Source organism: Bos grunniens, chromosome 6, assembly GCF_055505025.1.
Source record: "Bos grunniens cultivar Pamir isolate PY7600 chromosome 6, Bosgru_T2T1.0, whole genome shotgun sequence".
NCBI classification, from domain to species: Eukaryota; Metazoa; Chordata; class Mammalia; order Artiodactyla; family Bovidae; genus Bos; species Bos grunniens.
This window is the reverse complement of record NC_141170.1, coordinates 97734706-97760998: the sequence shown is the minus strand read 5'-3', so window position 1 is coordinate 97760998 and position 26293 is coordinate 97734706. Positions and strand designations below refer to the sequence as shown.

The window sequence follows — 26293 nt, the reverse complement described above, 5'->3', positions numbered from 1 at the left end:
GCTGGGCGGCTGAGCCGGAGAGCCAGGCGCGAGGAGGAAGGGCGAGCAGCAGGCGAGCCGGGAAACGTGGCTCCTCCGGCGAGGAGAGGATTTGTGAAGGGGAGCGCCGGCCCGCGTGCGCCTCTTGTTCCCCGTGTAATTTGCAGCCAATCATCAGTAGGTGTCCGCGTCCCTGCGTCCTCCTCACCTCGGCGCCGACCACCCCCGCCCCCGCCCCCGCCCCCAGCCTCCCACCTCCTCCTTCGCCTTTCTCTCCCGCTCCCCTCCCCCAGCAGCCGCACACAGGCACACACACAAACAGAGAGAGAGAAGGGGGGGGAGACGGAGAGAGGAGAGAGAAGAGACTGAGAGGAGAGAGAGAGAGGGGAGAGAGAGGGAGAGAGAGGGGGAGAGAGAGAGGGAGAGAGAGGAGAGACTCCCCGGCTCCCTCCCTCCCTCGCACACAGCGACTGGAGACGGACGGAGAGCAACGCGCTGGGAGAGGAGAGACCACCGAGAACAGCCCCGCGCTCTCACACATACACTCACACTCGGCTCTTTCCTCTCCCCCCCTCCACCTCCTCCTCCTTCCACCCCCACCACTAACACCATCTCCTCCTCCTTCTCTCTTCAACAAGAAAAAAAAAAAGCCATTTACAGGTATATATTTTTTTTGATCCGCATATTTATTTATCCCCCCTCCCCAACAGTTTGTTTACAAGTATTAAAGTTGTAATTGGGAGCTGCCAAGACACATCTGGATTTGTGTTTCTTTGTGTTAGGGGGTGATGTGCAACTAATTAAAGGCAGACTGGCAGCGTCTGCAAATTCTAAGGCTCCCCAAATAAAAAGAGACTGGTAAGTGATTGTTCTTTCTCTTTCTCTGGCTTTTTGCTCTTAAATGTTTGCTGTCCGTTGGGATTGTAAAAGTAGATTATTAATGCTGGACTCCAGCGATGAAAGGCGTCGCTGTATTAATTTATTAATTAATCTGCACCCGCCCCTCCTCCTGAATGTTAAATATGACCTTTGATCTCTGTGTCTCTGGTAGACCAGACATACAATATTAGGCATGTACAGTCACATTGTTTAAAGGCAAAACAGGATCATGAAGTATGATGTCTAATTTAGCTTTGGAATATGACTATAGTTATTTGTGTGTGTTTTATTTTGTTTTTTAAAGAAAATCCAAACAATAGCTATGGCTTAGGTACCTTTTTCATGCTCCAGAGATGCATTGATTAAACAATAATGACCTGGATACTGGGCACAATCATTTTCTACAGTTTCTAGTGGCATTAAACCTTGAGGGAGGAAGTGGGGGGGGCGGCTGGTGGTAATAAGGAAAGCTTCTGTTTGGAGACACCACTCTAATACTCCGAAAAAGGGACATTAAATGATTTCTTTATTTGGAACAAGGTCAAAAGACTAAAATGTTGAAATTTTTCCCTCCACTCAATGCGCTGGTAGCTAATGCATGGTTGGCATAACTAGTTTTTACTGAGTAGCAGTTATTATGGTCTTGCAGTTACAATGTGATTCGCAGAAACTGAAGCTATATGCATATCCTTGCTGTGTCTTCCCCCATCACCTTCCCAGCATCAAGAATATTTAGCCAGGAGCATTTTGGGGGCACCCTTTGTATTGCCTTCAGACCTCTGAAGGGAGCAGTTTTCCCTAATGCGAAACCACAGAGGTGGTTCCTGAGTGATTAGGGACTTGCTGTGATTGAAAGATGCCTGCTAGCTTCTAATCCAGCCTGGGGTGAGGTTCCTTATCTTGATTTACTTTGCCTAATAGGGATTTGTTTACATAAACCTCTCTTTTTTTTAGGGCGCCTTCTCATCAGGACTTGAAGTTTTTGCACTTGGAGTTTGGGCATAAATGGCTCATTAATCTAATTATAAGCATAATTGCTATAATTGATATCCATTTTGAACTGAATATTTGAGACTGAGACTGCTGGGCCCCCATTTGATATTCCCTGAACTCCACATTCTAGACCAGTATGTGGGTTTCAGAAGATGTCACAAAAAGATATCTGTCCCACCCCCCGCCAAAAAAAAATCTGGAAACAAAGAAACTGGTTTTTTAGGTTAATATACACTTTACATTTTTGCTTTACTTCTCAAAAGGCTCTGATGCACCTCTCCCCCTGTAATAAACAACTAAAATACCTCTGCCTAAGCATAATAATGCCCTGTAAGCAAAGAGATGAATGCAAATACCCAGTTAATATTAAACTTTCCTCTTAAACAGAGCTAAAGAAAAAAATCATCTTAATGACTATTTCTTCATGGAACACCTTAAATGATGTCCTCCTACTTTTACTCAATGTAAAAATCAGTGACTGGAGAGAGCCTCAAAGTCCATGCTTTCCTCTTGTCTTGGGAAGAGGCTGGAGTCTCCATTAGGAATTATTGGGAATATTCTTAAAGTGACTACAGGCACTTGGTTTGAAACCTAGGGCACGGTTTGCATTATTTAAAAAAAAATTTTTTTTTTAAATCTAGTCCATCTTTCTTTTCTTTCTTTCAAACAAGTAGAACACCACTCTCTTACCCCCTCCATGCCCCACCACCAAATGGCTTGTACAATTGAGACCTGTCCTTGGTCCATTGAATTAAGACCCTAACAGAGCCAGCTGTGCTGGGATTCAAACTAATGACCGCAGACACAGAAGGACACTGTGGCAGCTGGTAGTTCTTTTTTCCCTGCCTCTTTAGTTCAGATTGTATGTGGGCAGTCTCTTAGCTCTCAGTTGTATTGTGTTTGCTTACAGTTTATACTCGGATGTATTGTAGACTTTCTCAGTACTTCATTTGCTAATTTCCTGTTCATTTTCCTCATAGGGCCATAGCTGTTTTCTACTTTAGAGCATTTGCATGCCCAGGCAGCACTTGTTCACACATTTCATAGTGTTTAAATGCCCTCTGCTTATAGGTAGTATCGCCCTCCCACCCCTGATTTGCATGTCTTTAGCACTCCAATTGCCCTTTTCCCTCGGCATTTGTCACCCCCGTCTTTCCTCTACCCTGGGTATCCTGGCTATTAATACATTTTCTCAGGAGGGTTATAAGAATAGGGGGGAGGAGCCGTGGTGTGCTCTGGGGAGGGAGGGATCGGGGTTGGGAGCGTGGGGGAAGGATGGGAATGAGGAGGGGGGGTGTCACGTCTTGATGATTGTTATGCAAACGACCTGACGAAGAATGTGGGAGCTTTCTGTGTCTGCGGTGGGGTAGTGAGGGAGGCTGTTTATTTTTTCATCTTTTTCCTCGTGCAGCTCGTTGGAATGACTTTCTTTATTTTAGTTGTAACAGTTGGAGGATAATGCAAAGGAAGACGCTGCCTGGGAATTCACCGTCTGTGGAAATGCGCCCCAGAGAGGAATAAAGCAGTCCTCACCTTGCTCTCCCCACCTGGACCCACTTTCCCCTCCCGCCTCGGCCCCCACCCCAACATCACCATCACCCCCTTCCCTCCCCCCCACCTTCCCCCCTTCCCCACCCAGGTGTCGGACCAGACGGTCCCCACTTCCACCCTGCACCCCTTCTTTCCCCCTTGCACCATGAACACCAATGTCTGCGTGGAGCCCGGGCCGAGCCCGGAGGCCCCGGGCTTGCCCAAGGAAAGCCACCTGCCCGAGGGGTCCCTGAACAGCCTTGTGGATTACAACTCGGAGATGGAGCGCTACCGCTCCTTTGCCACCTCCTTCTACAAGACCAACGGGGGCGCCTTCCCGCAGGCCGCCAAGATCGCGCGCATCACCACCCCCATCTTCCCCAGCAGCGCCGCTGCTGCCGCGGCCGCCGCGCGCATCGGCATGTCCCCCTGGAACTGCGACAACGCGGCCACCGCCGCCGCCGCCACCGCCATGCTCTGGGGCAGCGGCGGGGGCGGGGGCGGCGGCGGGGGCGGGGGAGGTGGCGGCGGCGGTGGGGGCGGCGGCGGGGGCGGCAGGAAATCCTCCTCCGCCGCCGCCTCCTCCTCCGCCTCCTCCTCGGCGATCCTCCCCGCCGGCGGTGGCGGTGGCGGTGGCGGCGGCGGTGGTGGTGGCGGCGGCGGCGGCGGTGGCGGCGGCAGGACCAGCATGCACCACCGAAACGACTCCCAGAGGCTGGGGAAAGCTGGCTGCCCGCCAGAGCCATCGTTGCAAATGGCAAATACTAATTTCCTCTCCACCTTATCCCCTGAACACTGCAGACCTTTGGCGGGGGAATGCATGAACAAGCTCAAATGCGGCGCTGCTGAAGCAGAGATAATGAATCTCCCCGAGCGCGTGGGGACTTTTTCCGCTATCCCGGCTTTAGGGGGCATCTCATTACCTCCAGGGGTCATCGTCATGACAGCCCTTCACTCCCCCGCAGCAGCCTCAGCAGCCGTCACAGACAGTGCGTTTCAAATTGCCAACCTGGCAGACTGCCCGCAGAACCATTCCTCCTCCTCCTCGTCCTCCTCAGGGGGAGCTGGCGGAGCCAACCCGGCCAAGAAGAAGAGGAAAAGGTGTGGGGTCTGCGTGCCCTGCAAGAGGCTCATCAACTGTGGCGTCTGCAGCAGTTGCAGGAACCGCAAAACGGGACACCAGATCTGCAAATTTAGGAAATGTGAAGAGCTAAAGAAAAAACCTGGCACTTCGCTAGAGGTCAGAGGAGATGATTTCTTGTTTCCCAGTCTCCCCCCTTCCCTCCTCACTCCCCTCTCCTCTCCCCTCCAGGGCTTCTTGTCTGGCTTCAAGATGCAGTCCCCTTTTCCGGAAGCTTCATTCAGGTTGTAAGATACAGTTGGTGGTGGTTTGCGGAGGCCATGGCCTCTCCTCGCCCCCTCCCCACCTGCACTTCGCCTGGAACCGCCCTCCAGATGCGGAAGGGCGCCCCTCCTTTTTTTTTTTTTTAGCTCTAGGAGGAAAACTAATGTAATTGGTTTGAAAAATCAGAAGTTTCACATTCAATATGGTCAAAAATTACCCTCGGTGGTTTAAAATGCCCCCTTCCCTCTTATTATTATTTTTAAAAGCATCTCTGCCCAAAGGGTCGGATACATCACATTCTATATACTTATACTGGGCAAGAGAGACCTATTAGTGACCCAGTTGTAACTGAGGACACAGTTTGTGGCACACAAGCCTACATTCCCTTTTACACTCACACACACACACACACACACAGAGTGATCATTGAAACTAACATGCATGAATTCAAAAGGGGATTTTGATTTTCTACACTCTTCTAATTTTTTTTCCTTACCATGACAAAATTTTTCTGTTTTCCATTTTATTTTCTGCATAGTTGGTATTTTTTCAGAAAGGGGAAATAGTAGAGAAAACTGAACACCACTTGCAGTTTTTTTAAGGAGAGATGACAATTTGTAGCAGGTGAGATGGTAATTTTTTTTACATAGTTTAGAAACTAAGGATTCCTAAAACTCAGTTACAAAAAATATAAACTTGGGGTTCTGTGTTTAACAAAGTAACCACTATGTGGTCACAAAATCGTCCTATACATCAAGCACTGTTTTGGTTGATACACTATATGGTCAATGACAGTTTCTTTTCCTATGTGTGCTTAAAACAATGTACAAATAACCACTAAAGTACTTGTTATATTAGGCTTTCGGTTATGTTAAACAAAAAGATTGATGTGTTTGGTGGAAATTTCATACAGTGACCTGATCACAACAAAAGGGGGAAAATGGAAAATCAGAAGTAAATGGCTTTGGTGATATACTTAGTAATGAAATATGGACAGATAATCATATTTAGCCTCTTGATATAATGCACAGAGTAGATGGCTAAATGCTCATATATAGGTGATGGATTTAGCATTAGGGAATATTCTATGGGCTGGACTGTAGGCTGAGAGTGGTTCTCACAAGTTCTCATCAGGGGGAAACCTGCATAGGAGTTTTCTCCAAGAAGGACTGGCCTTTGAAAGGAGACTTAAAGATCTTTGCAGGTTTGGATGTAAATAAGATACAGATTTTTTTAAGTTTCATTGATATAAATCAAAGCAAATAGCACTTTGTAATTCTCCTCAAACAAATATTATGTTGATATCATCATTGATTATGATCAATTCCATCAAAATATTACATTTATTCCTCCTTATAAGAGAACCCATGTCTGCTGAAAGTTTGACTTTATTCTAGGGTGGTTTATTACATTGCCTTTGGCAACTCTTCTTAAGCAAAGATAGTAGCAATCATAAAGGCATGGATCATGTGTTTTCTTAGGTGGAAAAAAATTGTTTTTAGCTTTGAAATATCTTCTCTGGATTAATTTATTATAACTTCTTAAGGTCTCCAAGGCCCATGGGAAATTAAAATTTAGTTCATACTTAAATCTTCTGTTAATGCTTAGTCGATGAGCACTACCTGGCTTTAATTTTTTTACCCTTGAACTATAGCATCTAGAATTATAGAATCTAGAATTATAGATTTGCTGTGGTTAAGTGGACTTCATCTTTAGCTAGACCTATGTACTGCCTGCATTCCAATTTATTGTATGTAGTAGGCAGGACCACTGAATAATTCTGATTTATTTAGGAAGCAACCTCTCTGAACAAGTTTAATGTGAATACCAGTAGGTTTTCTGCACAAGTTTCTATGCTGGTTTATTAGTCTAAACAAACTTCATAAGTTTCTTTTTTCTTCCTTTTGATAGCTTTCCCCAAAACTTCTTGTGATCTTTATGTTCTTTAGCTTTTTTTTTTAATCACAAAATTCCATAGTATTACCTTTTCTTCTTTTTAAAAATTCACATGGAAAAAGATCTATTGATCTTCAGAAAGTGGGATGTAGATGAGAGGGGAAACATATTTCTCTCTTTGTGGAGCTCTCTGAAGATGTTCTCTTCCCTATATACCCTTTCCTACCAGAGAATTGTTCTTGGTTCAAGGCTAAGATGATTAGTGGAATGCAATTTGGCAGAAAGAAAGCAAAAAAAAAAAAAAAAATTAATTGGCTAAGATTCTATCTAGGTCACTTTTAAAAGGAAAGGCAGCATGATTGCCTCAAGCACATGTGTAACCACACAGTTACGGTTGTAGGAAACCAGCTGGACGCATGTCAGAGTGGCAGGGTTTACAGGACTGAACCAGAGCTGAAACAGTGGTTGCAGGATGGTGCAAAGTCCCCCTGCTGACCTGCCTCCCTCTCTAATTTGGTTTTTGTAACTTATCATCATCTGTGGAGATGTTTTAGATTTCAGTTAGACTCCGGAGCTGAGGATAGTAATTTGGAGATTCATTATGGATATTACCTGTGGATTTCAGGCGTAAGTTCAGTAGCTAATATTTATTGGCTTTAAATTCATATCTGGACTATAGTCATTGCTGATACTAGTATTTATCACTTCAAGTCCCACGTGCTCTTCTTTCCTTTGACTTATTCTCATGCCAAGGACTGGAGGCATAATCAGATTTTCAGGGTGAGTAAACTGAAATTAAGACAGACTCACATGGGTGTGTTGGGCCTCTTGCCCACATTTTTTAAAGCCTCCCCTCTGGCATTCCTTTTAAAATTGCTTTACTTATTTCCACATTTTCCTGATAAGTCTCAGGTGAAGGGCATCTTAATTCCTTAAAAATTTATTTACAAAATCACTGCTTTATAGTATTTCATATGATAAAAATGCACATAACATAAATTTAGCTTTTTGGTGTTATTGTGTACTGTATAGTTGTATATAACACTATTCGTTCAATTGATTGCTGTACTAAAAAATTATCACTGATTATTCAAAGCAGTCATGCTGTATGCCCTTGTGTGACAAAACTTATCTTAATAACTTGTATCCTAAGTGGTTAATATTAAGTTCTCAAATATTTTTAAAAACTTATCATATATCATGATAAGTTCTATGATAGACCTTTGTCTCATACAAAAGTAGTCTCATACAAAGGTATTCCTTTAGTTTTCGTATTCACAGCAGTTACATTTCTTATACTAAGATCTAACTTTTAAAAATCTCTCAACCTAATCTTACTCAAGGGAGAAAGTCATCCCATGGGCCACCCCAGCCTCTCTTAGTCCCTGAACATTGTTCAGGTGACATGATTGATCTCTGTGGGACAGCATTAGAGACCACACAGATCTGGTTTCTCTCCCATTAGCTGATTTATGGAATTACATTAGTCAGCAGTGCCTCAGGAGTGTTCCCTGCCCCCATTCCTGGCTGCTGGGTACACAGCGCCAAAGCCACCGCCACTGATGCTTTCCCTGAGCTGGACAAGGGACTTAGAAGAGGCATGTTAGAGTGAAGAGGCTGAGAAGCTGGAAAGTCAGGAGCAAGACAGTCTTTTTTCCCTCTCTTTTCTTTTCTCTATTTTCAATTATCTGCTGAATGGACAGGCCCTAAATTATTTTCCACAAGTCAGGTCAAGCTCCTCAGGGGTCTGGTGGAACCCATGAACTGCAACACACCAGGCCTGTAGACACACACATAAAATAGTTGTGTCACTCAGATTCAGAATCTGTATGGTTAAATAGTGAAACTGGTCACCAATTAAACATGTCGGATAAGTTCTTGAAGTTGATGACCAAAAAAAAACTAGAGGTAAAATATGGATGTTTCATATCTTAAATTGTGATACATAGTGGTTTATCATTTTATATCATAATTCAAAAATGGGTTTTCAGATTGAAGAGTCAGAACCATGCCAGTATAAAAACAAAAATTTTTTTGATTGGAAAATGTAAATATATAACTATTGAAAGAAGAAATTTTTCAATAAATTCAAACAAAATGATAATATATTAACACTGGAATGTAGTATAGAAACAACATAGAGAAAAGATCCAGAATTTCATAAATGTTAAGAAAAAAAGCACAGAAAAGTTCAGCTTTGGCTGAAGTCAGAAAATAGATTTGTAGCCAAGGCAGCAAAGTATTATACAAGTCCAATAAGATTCTCTTTCCATCACTAGATTTAATACAAGGTAGTCAAAGTTGTTTTTAAAAGAATCACACATTTTAAAATAATTCCTAAATGAAAATAATTCCCTTTCCTATCCAAACATCATGTAAATTCTAAGCAATCTTTTGGATGGCAATTAGGAATAGTAAAATGAAAAAAATTAAAAGCATTTGTAAATTATCCTATAAGAATGTTTGTTTGAAATTCAGTCAGCACCAAGCAAAATTTTTTAAAAAATCAGAAGCCGATAAGAACAAAAACAAACTTTAGACTTTAATCATATAAAAATATTTGGATATTTTAAACAAGAATGGAAATTGTATCCAGTGATGAAGTAGATAAAAATTACTTGATTTTTAAACTTTTTAATTAATTGATTACTGAAGCATTGTTGCATATTTTTATTAGTCAACTGTTTTTCTGGGTGAATAGTTAAGATTTTGGCACAGTTCAGACTTACAGATTGACAAATACAGGACAATTTATAAAATAGTCTGTAAGACTGAAAATTGAAAGGTGTGTCAGAAGTGATGGGCGTTTCATCCGTATTTGCTCTAGAGTACGCAGTTGGAGATTGAAGATCTATGTCAGGGTGACTGAGAAGATGCTGGTAGAATATTCCTTATGGATATAAACATAAAACATTATTGGAGTTTTCCCCAGGAATAGGTTATAGTGTGGCTTTAAAAAATCTCTTCTGAAGTGGTTGGTGCTCCTAGAACTTACTATTCAATCTGAGTTGGTCAGATTGGTTCTTGTATTAGTTTACTTTTACTAGAAAACAATTCAGTTTTTATTTTTGCTTTGGAGAAACACAACAAAATGTCCTGCTATCCAAACATTTCACAAGCATGGATATGCTCAGTTTCTTATGTTTATTTTTATTCAAATTATACAAAATTTTAAAATAAATTCATTCATCATATAAAAATCGCTACTTAAATCAATAGGTTAAATTCAGGATTTATTGAAAGGCCCATGTAAATATGCAAGTTGGAGAAAGGACTACTTCTCTTTTAGTTTTCCTCTTATTTTTAGATTAGTCTCTAAAAAGTAATAATGAACCCAAAGTAATGGTAAAGTCATTTTATAAGTGTGATTTTTTAGTCACTGATTAAAATATCAGATGATCTTGGCTGGGAAAGTAGAGCACTCTAGAAAAAGTTTTTTGTTTTTTTTTTTAAACAAAACTTGTTTTTAAGAAAGTACTTTTTTGGTGGGATTGGTATAAGTTGTGAGGATTTTGTGCATATATAATTTAATTTCTTTATTTGTCCTAGAGTGCTTCTGTTCATTCTTAACATACTTTTTTCATTGAGCATTTATGCTGTTATCCTTAGCAGTTTCAAATTATTGGAGGAGGGACACACGGGTGGTTTTATCCCTCAGTCACATCTTGTTCCATCACATGCAAACACCTGTACTGAAATTGAATTATTCTGCAGGGTAATCGAAAAGCCTGCCTCCATCCGGCATCATATGTTTTCTGTTGTTTATTGAGTTATGTTGCACCATACTTCAGATGTGACAGCCATTTAATAATGTTGAAGACTTAGCTCTGCAGGGGCTAAAAGGATCCCAGCAGGCTTGTTAACTTCTACTCTAAAACATTAGGAAAAATATTTTTTCCTCTGTGAAACTTTAGGGGTTTCTCTTAATTTATTTCAAGAACATGAGCATCCAAAGCCAGATATGAGAGTGAGCCTGTGAAATCTCTGTTTCTGTTTTTTGATATTTAACCTCTTTATTTCATGGTATGTTTCTTATTCAAAAGAAAGTGGCAAAGCAAACAACTGCTTTTTCAGAGAACTAATGACTAAAGATAAATTTCTTTGGCTGATATAAAACCAAATATAAATTCTATTTAGAAAATATACTACTAGTTTCTTGGCTTTTCATTTCTTTTATAATTAAATTTGTATTTGGGCCACGTGGCCCAAATTTAGATGATAGGTGGTGGCAGGAGCTACTAGCTTCAGGTAACTTACCAGTGGAACAGTGTTAGCTACATCAGCATAACTTCTCTGAACATTTTCTCAACTGTGAAATGGACATAACAATATCAACCTTCATTACAACTCTTTGATACTGTATGTAGGTTCATATTCTCTGCATCCTGAAAGATGCTATATGATTTCTCATTCCTAATTTAAAGTCATCAATAAAAAGTAGAGAAGATGATTATATTTACAGATAATTCCGTACACCAGCAAGTTATTTGTAGTTATCAGGAATTAAAGCCTAGATAGATTATTTTGTGATTTTGAGTTTTCTGAATATTGTTTTAATCATGCAGTTCACCAGAGCTCTGGCTTGATTTCACTTGGAAGGGGATAAACCTGATGGACAAGTTTCCCTTGTTCTTGTACCTGTATTGTCAAAAGCCTGGGAAATCTGCACAGGTTACCTAGGGACCTTTGTCACCATGGTGAGCCAATTTAGACAATTTAGTGCTCTTCCTCCTTTCTCACCAAAGGTACACTACTGCCATTAATTTCTATATCTTTTAATAAGATTGTGTGTGTGTGTGTGAGTGTGTGTTTCACTTTACCAACTCAGTACCTTTGTTTAGCTGTTATTTTCTTTATTTGGGCAGACACAGGGAGTTGTTCTAAATGTGCATTAGTGAGTTTAGGAAAATCGTTGTAAGAAATGGTTAAATGCTTATCACAAATTCTGATTGGAGATTGTATTTAACAAATACTGAAAAATTGTAGAGTTACTCTTGTTCAGAAGATAGGGGTGTGTGTGTATGTATGTGTGTGAGTGTAGGAAATTAAACAGGTAGATAAATATTTTGAGATTAAAAAATGAACTGACTATGTAGAGCTTTTTCTCTTATTAAGAAGAGAGCATTTATGAAATGAAAAAAGTGAGCAATAATAGAAAAGCCTAGTGGTTTTCTGGGAAAAAATAATGTTAAGTCCTAAAATATTTGAAATACTATCCAAGAAAGCTTTAAAAACAAGGGAGAAAGGAATATGCAAGCAGGCTGCAATGCAGTATTAGAAGGAGTTTTGTAAAGACAGGATATGGATGTCTGCTTTGCTTCAGCAGTTATAGAAGTTTCACGGAGAATGAAAACTATAAAGAGGGGAAGATAATGTTTTCATACTTGACTTAGTACATTTGGTTTGGAAGTCAGAGCTAAGTCTCAAGTTCAGTGGAGTGGCAGCTGACTCAGAGACAAGGAAAAACAGATTGTGTTTTAGATGATGTTATTGTATTTACTTATGCCTTTGAAACATTTGGTAGAATAATTTCAGAGTGTAAGTGAAAGAAGACATCAAGATGGGTGGAAAATGGGATCCTATTTGGGTGTCATTTTCATCTAAATTAATGTTTCAGAGGACCTTCTGGAGCAAGTGAACAGAAGTGTCAAACTATAGGGGAAACTGGGCTGAAAGTGCTGTTTCTTGCTCAAGGACTTAAAAAAAACACAAAACCAAAGCAAACCAAACCAAAAACGTCTGAATGATTAATTGTATCAAAAGGATAGAGATCAAGAAGGATAAGAGAAGAAAGGGATAAATTTATAGATCAGGAAGAGTCATGGGCATTTCTGTATGGTTCAGCAAATCTGGCAAATTCCAGAGAAGAAACATTGTCTCCAAAACTTTACAGAGTGAAAGGAGATGAAATGAATTTTTAAAAGAATAATAGCTCTATAAGTTTAATTGTGTGGAAATGATGATTTATGAGTGACAGTGAATCAGTGGCAGAAAAATAACTGTGCTGGGGGAAGACTTCTCTATGGTAAATATCTTATTTATAGGTTAAATGAGATCAAGGTTGGTTTTAATGGAGTCAAAAACAAGTAAGAGATAAAATTCTCAATTCTACATAGATGGATGCAAAGTGAGATGTGGAATCTTCTAACAAACCCTAAATATGTTGTATGCTCTAATTTTCACTCCTGAAAAGCAAAATGGAGAACACCAGCCTTTAAAATTCCAAAGGCTATAAATATTGGATCTTCTATATAAGGCTGCTATCTATCTATTGTTAAATGTGTTATGATGTGGAGTGGTTTTCAGTTTTCCTCATGTGATGCTCTTCACATGTATATGTTATTTGTATGGCATGAACTTGTAGATAGCACATTGGTGGTATATGAGACCAATGTGTTGGCTTATGGCCAGGATTTTTAGAAAGTAGAATAGATTAGAGTGGAGGAGAAAATATATGAGTGCATCACATGTAGTAAGAGCACATATTGTTAAGCTTCTGTTTTAATTATGTATGTACACATAAATGTGTGTGCATGTTCTAGGCTGCTGTGTGAAATGTATTTCTAACTTGGTTGCAGTCAAAAAAGTTTGAAAAACACTAGTTTAGTGACAGCAACAAGTCTACTGAACAGATATGTAGTGAAGAAAGAAATTATATTTGTAAATGGAATGATGTTAACAAGATAAAGAGTAAAATTTAAATATGTTTCTGTAAGTAGCGTGTCTTCTCTCAGGCAGGTCTGTACATATGAAGTAGATTTATAAATTCATGGTGTATGCTTAACATATGGTAAACCCTTGATAAGTTCCATTCAGAGTATCTTTAGGTAGGATGAGATTGTTGGATGGCATCACCAACTCGATGGACATGAATTTGAGCAAGCTCTGGGAATTGGTGATGGGCAGGGAAGCCTGGTGTGCTACAGTCCATGGGGTCACAGAGTCAGACGTGACTGAGTGACTGAACTGAACTGAGGAACTATTATTTTCTAAGATTTGTAAGCAAGAGCTGTGAAACACATATACACATATATACACCTTGGCTTAAAGAACTCAAACTTTTCTTTGTTTCTAATTACCTTCTTAAAATACCCATGTAACTCCATAACTCTACACCTTACTCTTTCATCCAAGACACTTAGCTTCCTAATTACATTCTTTATTCTCAGGCCACAAAATGGACACATTTCAAAGATATGATTGTACTTTTAGAAAACTCTGAATGCAATCTCACACCTATTTAAAAGCCTTGAATTCCTTGCTCCATCCTTGGCTTAGTTCTTCCCAGATCTAGATAAGAAACAGTGCAGTTGTGATTTCTACTTAGCTGCCTCATGTGGTCATGTGGTGTAGTATTGTCTTCTATTACTACTCCAGAATTTTTCAAGGAATAAGAAAAGAAAAGAAATACTGGCCTTGAATATTTGAACACAGTGAGAATCTACAGTATGACTTGTTATTTCAAGTGTATTTTATAGAGTGCTGGAAACCTTTGTATGAGCTGAATAAGGGAAAGGGCCACATTGAAAGGAAGAAGTGAAGGAAGAAAAGAAGGAAGGGAGGGAGGCAGGCAGACTGTAGTGTTATAGTTTAAAGGGAACTAAGAAAGGAGCATTCTGGCAGAAAGGACTGTCATGTTCAAGGTCATCTTCTTGAGTCTGGTTTAAATAAGAAATGAGTAGAAATGGTTAATGCCTCAAACTTTTTTGAAAGATGCCACGAGTTTGGCTTGGATTCACTAGAAACACTCAGCATCATTTCATTTACCTTAGTGGAAAAAATAGTTTCCTGTAAACTGACTAGATTTTTTTTTTCCTTCTAATTTCTCTTTAAGAGTTACTTGTTCAACTCTGCAATTGGAAACACTGAAATGACAGGATGGGAAAACTAATGCTCAAATTGATGAAGGAGTTTAGGGAGATAGAGGCCATTGAGCATCTATAAACAACTAACTGTTCAAATTGGCAGGGTAATTTTTAAGTGGTAATTCAGAGAACTTCCTGGAAAATACAGAATTGCGCATATAGAAAAGACTCCAGAAAATTGATGAAAGAATATTAATTATGTCTTATGAATCCTATGCCTGAAAAATGTTAGGCTTGTTAATTTACTCTGCTAGTTAGTTAACTATGCAATTGTGACTGTGTGTGCATGAAGGTGGAGCATACGTGATACACATAGAAAAAGAAGTAGTACATGGAAAACCCCTGAGGAGAAATTTGACTTTTAAGGACTTGCTCAGCACAAGATGTGCTGGTACTCTGTTAGGAGAGGATGCTTAAGAGTGTGTGTCCTCTTAATGATGGAGATGACTAACTAAAATGCATTTCCAAAGAGGTAACATGCAATAAATTGATTAAATTATAATTGTTGACTATATACCTTTTAATTTTATTATTTAAAAAGAAAATTAAGGAAAGAAACCAAAAAATCAAAATGACTGTGAAATTTAAATATCTGATGTAATGTCAACTGCAGTTATTAAAAAAACTTTTTTTTAAAAGAAAAACTCCAAAAGCAACATGTGATTCTCAGAAGTATAGTTTTAACCAAGTACATTTTTTTTTTTATGATAACGTCTAATGACTATGAAATGTTTGGCATTTTCCCTAAATTCCTCCAAGTAGTTAATGGACATAAAACCTGCTTTGATTTCTAGGCTGGGTCTATCTCAGGAGTTGGGTTTTTGTCATAGAAGATTCTGAACCAAGTGAACTTAAGTGGCTGCATTCAAAACACTACAGAACTTAGTCTAAGCGAAAATTTCTATTAAACTTCTTTTTGGATTTTATGTAATATAGAAAAAAATAATATTTCTCAAATTCCAAGATCTATAATAATCAAAGAAAGGAACTATAATTTGAATTCTTTATAGAGATTAAGTATAACTGTTGTATTTTACTTGAATGTAAGTTAGAGGCTGTCCAAATCATAACTTTTGAATTTTAAAAATCACCTCTTAATTTTTTAAGTGACCTCCCGTTTCTTCACATTTCACATGAATATTTCTTCTTTTCAGTATGAGGAGACAGTTCACTGTCTGCTTTAAAAAGAAAAACAGAATTTTTAAAAATTTCCCAGCAACTTGATCATGAAGAGAATATTGGTGGTTTTTCAATAATTAATTAGCAGTGATCTCACCTAAACATATTGTTGCAGTCAACAGTAATCAGTAGAGTGATTTTGAGGGCAGATAGAATCATTTAACTTGTGGCTTTGCCATATATATGAATTCATATATTCATATGTATATTCAGATTCATTTATTATAGAACCATATCTATTTGGATATATATTTTTCATAAAGATGTGTCATTCTTGACAATATTGATTTTATTAACCTAATTTTCACTTTTTAAATATCAATTTTATTTTCATTTCCTTTCATACTTCCTCCTATACGTAAGTGAAAAATAGTATCTAAGATAAATTTTCAAAAACTTCTTTTTTTTTCTACCACAGGTGTAAAGCTTTTAAAACTGAACGTTAATAAAATTTTCCACATTTTCAAAAAAAAAAACAAACTTCTTTTATATTTTTGGATTTTTGAAAATGTTGCATCTTTCTGCTTATCCTGATATCATGCTATTATATTTTATTTTTATAAATCCAAGTATATTTTAATCACTAAACTACCTATGTGTAATACAATAATTTACTTATTATTGGAAGGATGTGATTTGAAGTGTTTTTATCAAAAGTAATTGAAATATGATCCTTTACAGCTTTAATCAAGACACTTGCCTGAAGTAGTTACGTTAGATACTAGGACCAAAAGTGGGTGCATTTTTGGCCACTTGTAGGCCAGTTTGAGGAGAAGGCAATGGCACCCCACTCCAGTGCTTTTGCCTGGAAAATCCCATGGATGGAGGAGCCTGGTAGGCTGCAGTCCATGGGGTCACTAGAGTCGGACACGACTGAGCGACTTCACTTTCACTTTTCACTTTTATGCATTGGAAAAGGAAATGGCAACCCATTCCAGTGCTCTTGCCTGGAGAATCCCAGGGACGGGGGAGCCTGGTGGGCTGCCATCTATGGGGTCACACAGAGTTGGACACGACTGAAGCGACTTAGCAGCAGCAGCAGCAGCAGGCCAGTTTGAATCTTGGTGTCAAACTGTTACTATTCTTCCTACCAACCCACTCTTTTCCCATACACACATCTCCCTTTGGACAGTTGTCTTTCTTACTGGTTTAACTACCAGGTTGATTTGATTTAGCACTTTTCCAACCTAGTATACAATCTCATCTTTCCATTTACAAAAGTTAGCTAAGTTTAAAGTCATGCCATTGCAGTGGTGATGGGGAGGGTGTGGTGGTCTTGTAGAAGGAAGGAAAAGGAAGAGCCCTCACATTTGCCAGGCATAGGGAGTAGCAGGAGCAATAGACTACACAGAATCAATACTAATGAAAAAGCCATCTCTGGGTTCCACCATTAATCAGAGAAATCCTAGCCACAGATGTCAATTTGGAAACCAGAAATTTGGAATGCTCCTTATAATCATGATTAAGACCTCCAAAAATTTGGGTCATAAAAGTTATGCAGTTACTTATTTGGTTCTTTTCTCCCTTTTAAAGAGGGGTCTAATACTCCAGTTAGTGGCATGTGATAGGTGTTTTTAATTTATATCTGGATCATGGCCAAGATAAGGTGTGAGTATACCAAAGATTTATACAGTTATAAGTCAATCTGAATTATAAGAAAAATTAATCTGATAGATATCACATACATTTTATAACAGGAGAAAAAGAGAAAGTAAGGAAGATGTGCTTAAAAAAATGGAAACATTGTGTACTTATATTAATCCATATATCCTAAAACATTGGAATAATTATTGAAATATTGGTATTATTATTAAGATATAAAGTTGCTTTTATTACAGTAACAGTGAATTACTGGACTGTGAGCTTATCATTTATCATAAATTACTTGTTCTCTCAAACTTACTGACCTATGCTATACTTGTGCTTGCTAATAATTCTTATAGTTATTGGATTATGATGTTTAAAATATACTATTTATAAATAGGATATAGAATAATAGTTTTGCCTAAAATGTTTGAAAGTCTCAACATTTACTACATATAATTTTAGGCCATATTTACTAATAATGCAAATTTGTAATCACATACATGTGTGTGTGTTTTGACATTCACAATATTGTACATATAAAACATATATATATATATGTTTATATAAAATAATTTTCCATTTCTCCAGTTAGGTTTTGAAATTTTGTCAGCACAAAAATTAAGAACCTATATAATTTGATATTTTAGCATTCTCTGTGAATCAAATCAGAAAAAGTAGTGTTTTTTCTTTTTTTTTTTACCATCAGGATTTTTCCTTTTGTTCATCCATAATACTCCAAAGTTTGTTTCATATGAAGCCAAAACAAAATATAATCAAATATCTAAAGGCAAACCATGAGCCTTAGTATTCTTTATCATATTTATTTATGTGTTTCCTATTGCAAAATTTCAGTGATTCATTAAGGTTTTCAAGTTCTATTGCAAAGAGACAAATCGAATGCAGTAAGAGGTTCCGGTTTCAAGGACTTAGATGCTCAGAAGTTTAATAAACTTATAGTGGGGCTTCTCACAGTGAAAACAACACTTCAAAAGAGTTTAGAAGAGGCTGTGTTGGCTAACTGCAGTTCGAGATTGCTTTGTTTTTGGGTGGAAAAAGCATACTTCCCATTATTATATGGGGATCAGAAAATGATTGGATGATTTATGCTTCTTCAATTAATAATAAATGGGGAAATAGGACATTTTTGATGAATATAAGAGTAATGATACCCCAAAATACTGACTTCAGCTTAGAATGTATTGTATTAAAGCCATCCTGTTTAACAGCAGAGTTTTGAAGGCCTGGGTGAACCACTGAGTCTTTGGATTAGAAACTACATGAATACATATTGGAAGGATATATTTAACTTTAGTTATGGAATTTGCTAATGTCTTAATTATATCTCAGTTTATAACTTTCATGCATTCTGAAGCAAATTTCAACATCGGGTTGTCTTTTATATGGTCTTTGAAAACATGTGTCTAGCTTTATTAAAAATGATTAGTTTTGTTTGGTGTCCTGAATACTGCAACAAATTTTACATACGTATCTGGCTAGACATGAATAGCCAATCCCATATAAACTCATATGTATGAAGATACAGATACTCAATTTCAGCTTTTAGGAGATGAGTTTTTATTAGAGTGAACATATTTTAAACAAGAATATGTAGATGTGTGGGGCTTCCCAAGTGGCGCTAGTGGTAAAGAACCCACCTGCTAATGCAGGTAGATGCCAGAGACAAAAGTTCAATCCCTGGGTGGGGAAGATCCCCTCGAGGAGGGCATGGCAACCCATTTCAGTATTCCTGCCTGAAGAATCCCATGGACAGAGGAGCCTGGAGAGCTACAGTCCATAGGGCCACACAGAGTCAGACACACCTGAAGCGACCTCACACGCTTGCTTGTACATAGATGTGTGCCCAACCTAAAGACACAACAGTTCATGTGACTGCCTCGCAAGCACCAGAAGAGAAAATTATGCTCAAATTCTTAAGGTAGCAGATTTGGGGATGTCTGTTGGTTTTTAGGTCATTTAATAGTTTTTTCATTGCTGATTTAATGAGAATCAAACTGAAATACATTTTTGCCAAAGACATATTGATAATTTTTTGTATTCAGTTTTTTAAAAGAAGTAAATGTAAAATGTACTTAGGCATGGATTACACAGTTATGTTATTCAACAATTTGCTTTTTAAAGTTACTTAGGAGGAGAACAGAAGGCATTCCTTTTTTTTTTTTAATTTCCCTGATGATCAGTGAGGAGCATCTTTTCTTCTTTTTTTTTAAATTAATTCATTTATTTTAATTGGAGGCTAATTACTTTACAATATTGTAGTGGTTTTTGCCATACATTGACCTGAATCAACCACGGGCGCACATGTGTTCCCCATACTGAACCCCCCTCCCACGTCCCTCCCCATCTCATCCCTCAGGGTCATCCCAGTGCACCAGCCCTGAGCACCCTGTCTCATGCATCAAACCTGGACCGGCGATCCGCTTCACATGTGATAATATACACGATTCAGCGCTACCCTCTCAAATTATCCCACTCTCGCCTTCTCCCACAGAGTCCAAAAAAGACTGTTTTTTACATCTATGTCTCTTTTGCTGTCTCGCATATAGGGTCATCGTTACCATCTTTCCTTTAAACCTGAAGGTCGTCCTGGTGTGGCGCGTGTAGGGATGAATTCCCCTGACATACTTCACAGCAGTCCTAGAAGGAGAACTAGGGGCTGCAGGTTTCTCCCCAGGCCTCCTGGGAGCAAGGCTGCTGTTTGTCAGTGTTGGCACCTGTGTGAGCCTTGAAGGCTGCTGATCAACTCAATTCTATTTGTTACCTCCCTGCTCCCTTCTCTTCCTGGGGAATCTGGCTTCTCTGTTACTCCCGATAAGGGATAACGATTTCCTGCAAGCATCACTGAGATCCAGAAAGTCACTGTAATCTCATCAACTGTGTGACTCCCCAACTGGGACTCTTGAATTTATATAACCCGATGGGAGCTGGTCAGGGTGCTTAATCGCCCACATTGCTGTGCTGAGTCCCCCAGTCATTTAAAATAGAAATCTTCTCATAAAGATGACCTCATTATGGCCCCAAATTAGGACAGACTTCATCAGAACCCATAGTTAAACCCAGTATTTTACCTGTGAGAACAGTTTACTACCCTGTCCTGGCTGAAAAAAATTCAGCCCAGGCCATAAGGAATTTTCCAATGATCCCAGTGAAGATTGGGTAGGAGGCTGGATATACATCCAGTCTTTTTGCATGGCCTGTGTGACGTTGAAGAGTTTTGTTACATTTTTTAACCCTGAAATAAAACAGAGAAGCCTCACCTTGAGTTTCTGGTGAATGCCTTGAAGATTTATTACAATTAATGCACCTGTAGTTTTCCTAAATTTTCTCAAACATTTTAGGTGATTTCCCAACTAATCATTTTTAGGGTTCAACCTCAAAGATTTTAATATAAGGGAGAAATAATTTTTAAAAGAAGCATCTCTGCTTACCTTCTCCCTTCCTCTTTAGCAACAAATTGTTTGGAGATACATACCAGTCTCAAAATTGTATACATACTAATATATACACATCAGTCCTATGGACTGTAACCCTCCAGGCTCCTCTGTCCATGGAATTTTCCAAACAAGAATACTGGAGTGAGTTGCCATTTCTTACTCCAGGGGATCTTCCCAACCCAGGGATAGAACTCTCACCTCTTGAGTCTCCTGTATTGGCAGGCAGATTCTTTACCACCGTGCCACCTGGAAAGCCTTTCTCACATTTGCATTATCTAATTTTTAGTGCTAACAAGCATTGAGAAGTGATTATCTTTTTCTTTACAACCATGACCTTTGATTGCAGGTGGCGTCTTATAAAGCTTGCTTTTTCTAAATATTGCAAATAAAATTGAGTGGTGGAGAGGGGCACAGGAAGAGCCAAGAGTTGGAAGAAGGATTTAAAAATGAAACTAAGGCATAAGGAGTTCATCTTATTTAAAAAATGTGCTCCATATATATTTCTTCTGTTTATCTTCATGAACATATATGTTTATCACGATACAAGATATATAAGTATATACTTAGAGTCTTGTTTCCAGTTGGCATCTGAAAGCAAGTTGGCATCTCTATGTCATATACTGTACACATAAATGTGAATATATATGAATATATATGCACATGTTTATTTTTCATATGTGATTCTGCAATGCATGGATATGCTTGGATCTAACTTATCTTGTTAAAAATGACTACATTTATATAAGTATGCATACTTATATAAAATGTATTCTTAGTTGGCATCAGGCAGCAAGTTAGCATCTGGTGTAAACTAAGTTTTCATTTACTGCTTATATATGTGTGTTGTAAATTATGAATATTAGGATGAATGAATATGTTTTCTTATAATTTCATAAGTACCTTTAATAATGATTAAATATGTGTCATGAGAATGTATAATTACATTTATCATTTAAAAGGTAATTGTAAAAAGTAGTAAAGGGGTTTTTCTCCTCAGCCAAGTCAAATGATGGGATCCAGGTATGCATAGTGAACTGGAAAGAGGAAGACATATTAAACTATGAGGAATATGGATTACAATATTAATAAGTACTATTTTTATGGGACCGATGGACCTTTTTTTAAAATTTATTTTAATTGGAGGCTAATTACTTTACAATATTGTAGTGGTTTGTGCCATACATTGATATGATTCAGCCATGGGTGTATATGTGTTTCCCATCCTGAACCCCTCTCCCGCTCTCCTCCCCATCCCATCCCTTTGGGTCATCCCAGTGCACCAGCCCTGAGCACCCTGTCTCATGCATCAAACCTGGACTGATGATCTGTTTCACATATGATAATATACATGTTTCAATGCTATTCTCTTAAATCATCCCACCCTTGCCTTCTCCCGCAGAGTCCAAAAGACTGTTCTATACTTCTGTGATTCTTTTGCTGTCTCGCATATAGGGTCATCGTTACCATCTTTCTAAATTCCATATATATGCGTTAGTATACAGTATTGGTGTTTTTCTTTCTGACTGACTTCATTCTGTATAATAGGCTCCAGTTTCACCCACCTCATTAGAACTTATTCAAATGCATTCTTTTTAATGACTGAGTAATACTCCATTGTGTGCATGTACCACAGCTTTCTTATCCATTCATCTGCTGATGGACATCTAGGTTGCTTCCATGTCCTGGCTATTATAAACAGTGCTGCGATGAACATTGGGGTACACGTGTCTCTTTCAACTCTGGTTTCCTTGGTGTGTATGCCCAGCAGTGGGATTGCTGGGTCATATGGCAGTTCTATTTCCAGTTTTTTAAGGAATCTCCACACTGTTCTCCATAGTGGCTGTACCAGTTTGCATTCCCATCAACAGTGTAAGAGGGTTCCCTTTTCTCCACACCTGGACCTTTTTGTTTGTGCTTTTAGAAAATACTTTACAAGCTAAATATTTTTTGTATACTTATATGCAAATTTGAATTAGATAGTGTTAGTTTGTTCTTAACACATTCATTGTGATGTATATGGTATTGATTATGAGAACAGTTTTTTAAAATCCTTTTTAGTGCAGATAGCCAGCATGGTTATTTTATTCAATTCAAATTTCATTTGAATCTTAATCAATTAATAACAGTTAAATTTTTAGATGACATTTCCGTGGTAGGATTGTGTCAACCTAACAAGTCATATATGAAAAGTAAATAAAAGCTAACCTCGATTATTAAAGAGTATTTGTAGGAGAATTTTTATATATGTTCTGAAAATTCAGGTGCTGTTAACACTGTCTGAAGATGTGTTTATGAGGAGTGTGTGTGTGTATGAGTGCATTCTTTTATACCTCCTATATATTTTGGTAATATTCAACTTTCCAATTTATATACTTATTCATCTTGAGCAGCTATCTTATAGGCGCCATAGGTTTGTTGGACAGGTCTAAGGAAGAAAAGGAAGTTTTCATTTGCCCCATATCAAGATTTACTCTTAGCTAGTTGTTCCTCATGCACCTTCAACATATACTCATGTGATCCTGTTTTATAAAGAAGGGTATGGAATGATGAACTACTGTAATGTTAATATATAAAGAAAAATTTGACAGCTTAACTACTGTTTATCTAGCAAAATCCCCATAGTAACTGTAAACTTCTCGTTAAAAGAATTGCTCATATGTTTAGTGTTGCCTGTTACTCCATTGGAAAACTATAGTATTTTTCCAGTGCAGAAAGATATTTTTGCTCTATTGAGTATCATTGGTTAGCTGTAAGTTTGTTTTGTGTATATGACATTATTTTGTTGCAAATGCAAACATTTTAAAATAGAGGTATATTTTTCAGTATAGCTCATATCAGATTATATGTAGGAATGTTTAGCATTAATAGTTAAATATAGAAGCAATATTGATGTTACATTTGTTGTTGTCCTGTCATAAAAGAAATTCTCCAGAATGAAGAAACTATTTCACTAAATTTGAAACATCAGCCTTACATAGGCTGCGTACGTAGTGGATACAGATTTTTAAGTACACTTGCTGGCTGATCTTCCTACTACTGGTTAGTAGTCTGTACATTCCTCTTTCTTCTGATTGCCATCCATGTTCTAAGCTGTGTTTCTTCTATTTTTTAGATCAGTGTGCTTTAATCATTAGATTTAGTAAATTAGCGTTAAATTCAATATTCTAATTTTTGTAATATTCTAAGATTAAACATTTATTTTTTAATTAAATGTTGAAATATGCAAGTCATTATTTGTGTATTGCTGACTAGAAATATTGTTGAAGTGTAAAGGAGAAAATCTAATTTTATATTGGCATAGAAAGAAAGCTTAACTTGTTTTCTTGCTCTTTTTTTATAGAGAACACCTGTTCCCAGCGCTGAAGCATTCCGATGGTTCTTTTAAAGCAGTAGTATATCTTATTTTCAAGGCATTTGGAAGTGAAGGGCAAACTAATGTCTTGTTTTAAGAAACTGCTTAGTCCACCACTGAAGAAAATATCCAGATATTATTTTCATTTTATGTATAGGGGTTTCTTCAAAAAAAAAAAGTGGGGGGAAAGAAGAAAAAAAAGACGTATAAAAATAATCTGGGAGCCTGGGGAATTGGCCAGTCTATTTACTTTCAATACACTGATTCTTTCTTTGATGTAATTTAGCTATCCTAGTGAAGTTGTTGTCTATTTTGAAAGTGGCTGTAAAAAATAAGTCTGGGTAAGCCCCTGCTGTAAAATCATGTATCTTTGCAAAGTACATATCTATACTTCATTTTCAAATATATGTGTTTCAGGACTGTAAACTGTACAGATAGCAGCTTGTATTTTGTGTGTTTAGACACAAGAGGACAATCATGTCTGAGCATCTATGGAGATTAACAGTTTGTTCACAACACTCCGGTTCTGCGAGTTAAATCTGGAGCAATAAATTTTAGCTTTAAATATTTTTTTGCCAGTTGTTTCTAGGAGCAGCAACAGCAGTGGCGTGTTTTGCCATGCATCTTTCCGTAGAGACTTGATGCCAAGTTTTACAAGACTAAAAGATGATGATGCATCCAGCAGTTACCTTCCGTTGTATTGTTCTAAGAGGGGAAGATATTAGGAAAGTTTCAATTAATCTTTTGAGCACTATATTAGAGTAGTGGTTATGCACTTGCATTGCTTACAAACGAGCTGTACAGAAGGGTATACCTCCCAAATCCTTAGTGTAGTTGACTTGTCTTGGGTGGCACTGTAAGACGGAGTACTCAGAGTAGTTGAAACATGCAGAATCTGTTGTATAACTTTTTTTTTTTCTTTCTTTAAACAGTGTTTTCTAGGATACAGGCTAGAGTATCATATCTTAGGGGAGAAATTCATGACTGACTTTTTTTTCCCCCCAGCCCAACATGGGTTTTTTTTGTTTGTATGTATTTTTTTGTTTGCCTGTTTTTCTGCTTCTTTTTTGGTAGAAAAAAATAAACACTTAATAAAACATATCCAATTGTTTAAATTCTATGTATGATATTAAAAGTGTAGTTTTGTTTTAAAATTTCATTACATAAAGGCCTCCTGCATCGAGACATGGCTGGTACATTTTTAAGTTCAAAAGAGTGAAACACATTCATGGAAGTGAGGCTGTTAAATCTCTTTTGATCTTCCTTTCTCACAGCCTCCCAGTTAAAACCGTGGCCTTCTTGTAGGCCCTCCGTGAAATGCTCCATGTTTCCCATTCCCGTTCTCATCACCATCACCAGATGCTTCCATTCCTGAGAAGACAGGGCCACAGTCTATGGAATTCCATAAAGGCAAACAGCCCCCAAACAAAAGGAGCTAATGCTTCATAGGACCTGAGCTACCTTTTCTTCATAATGTTTGGTTTTCTTCTGCAGTCAGTGTTCTTTAGGCTAGCCCATTATGATGGGCTATGATTTATGATGGCATGATCCCTAAGAGTTTTAGTTCTCCTCTCTCTCTCTCTCTTTTTTTCCCCCCAAATTATAAAGACTGTTTTCAGCTTCAGAAATAAGACAGAGTTTAGCAAAAACACAGAGTATGCAAGTTTCCATATTACTGTATCTTTTTGTTCTCTAGTCACTAGCCAGCTATTTTAGCCTGTGACATCCATTGACCTGCTGACAACTTAGCAACATGGATCAGGTGAAGAAAAATAACTTGAGAAGAGAGAGGATGATGAAAGGAACTGTAAAGTTTTAGAAAGACTAGCAGACGAATAATTTTAAAAGGCTAGTTGTAGTTATGAATGGGAAAAAATACAGACAGAAGAGGTTTTTTTAAAAGCAGAAGGAGCACTTCATTGCTAGAGTGCTGGCAAGCGGGGAGAAGGTACTTACAAATGCCAATGTGAAAAACAATATGACTTAATTTGCCTAGAGTATGGATACAAGGTCTACAGTTACTGTCAAATAGCCTTTTTGAAGAAAATTCATGGTGTATTACACTTATCCATGTTTAGAGAAGAAAATTATCGCAAATTAAAATGTGCTGTATATTAATTTTGAGATAGCTTTCTACTTGATGTATATTCCTTTGAAGGTTCTAGTTAGAATTTCTATTTCTGCTGTGGGACCAATAAGAGCTATATGAGTTCTTTCTTGTTCCATTTTTAATTTT

At 37.8% G+C, this 26293-nt stretch overlaps 1 protein-coding gene across 5 annotated transcripts; it reads left to right on the top strand.

Annotated features, from left to right (window-relative positions):
• CXXC4 (CXXC finger protein 4) lies at positions 1-25177 on the top strand. Of its 5 annotated transcripts, none has more exons than XM_086407804.1 (4): positions 315-639; positions 762-837; positions 3291-4621; positions 24046-25177. In XM_086407804.1, exons 3-4 carry the CDS (start codon positions 3548-3550, stop codon positions 24088-24090), a joined length of 1119 nt encoding a protein of 372 aa, XP_086263930.1. In that variant the 5' UTR covers positions 315-639; positions 762-837; positions 3291-3547; the 3' UTR covers positions 24091-25177. The 5 variants fall into 5 exon arrangements, 4 of the variants coding, with proteins under 4 accessions (XP_086263930.1, XP_086263931.1, XP_086263928.1 ...); XM_086407805.1 differs by lacking the exon at positions 24046-25177 and adding an exon at positions 14457-14650; XR_015166243.1 differs by lacking the exons at positions 315-639; positions 24046-25177 and adding an exon at positions 1-156 and having other exon boundaries at positions 3291-3397.
• The last annotated feature ends 1116 nt before the right edge of the window (positions 25178-26293 follow it).

Bases quoted from the DNA above. Each gene is read 5' to 3' on its own strand.
- CXXC4 (XM_086407802.1), top strand. From the start codon at position 3,548: ATGAACACCAATGTCTGCGTGGAGCCCGGGCCGAGCCCGGAGGCCCCG.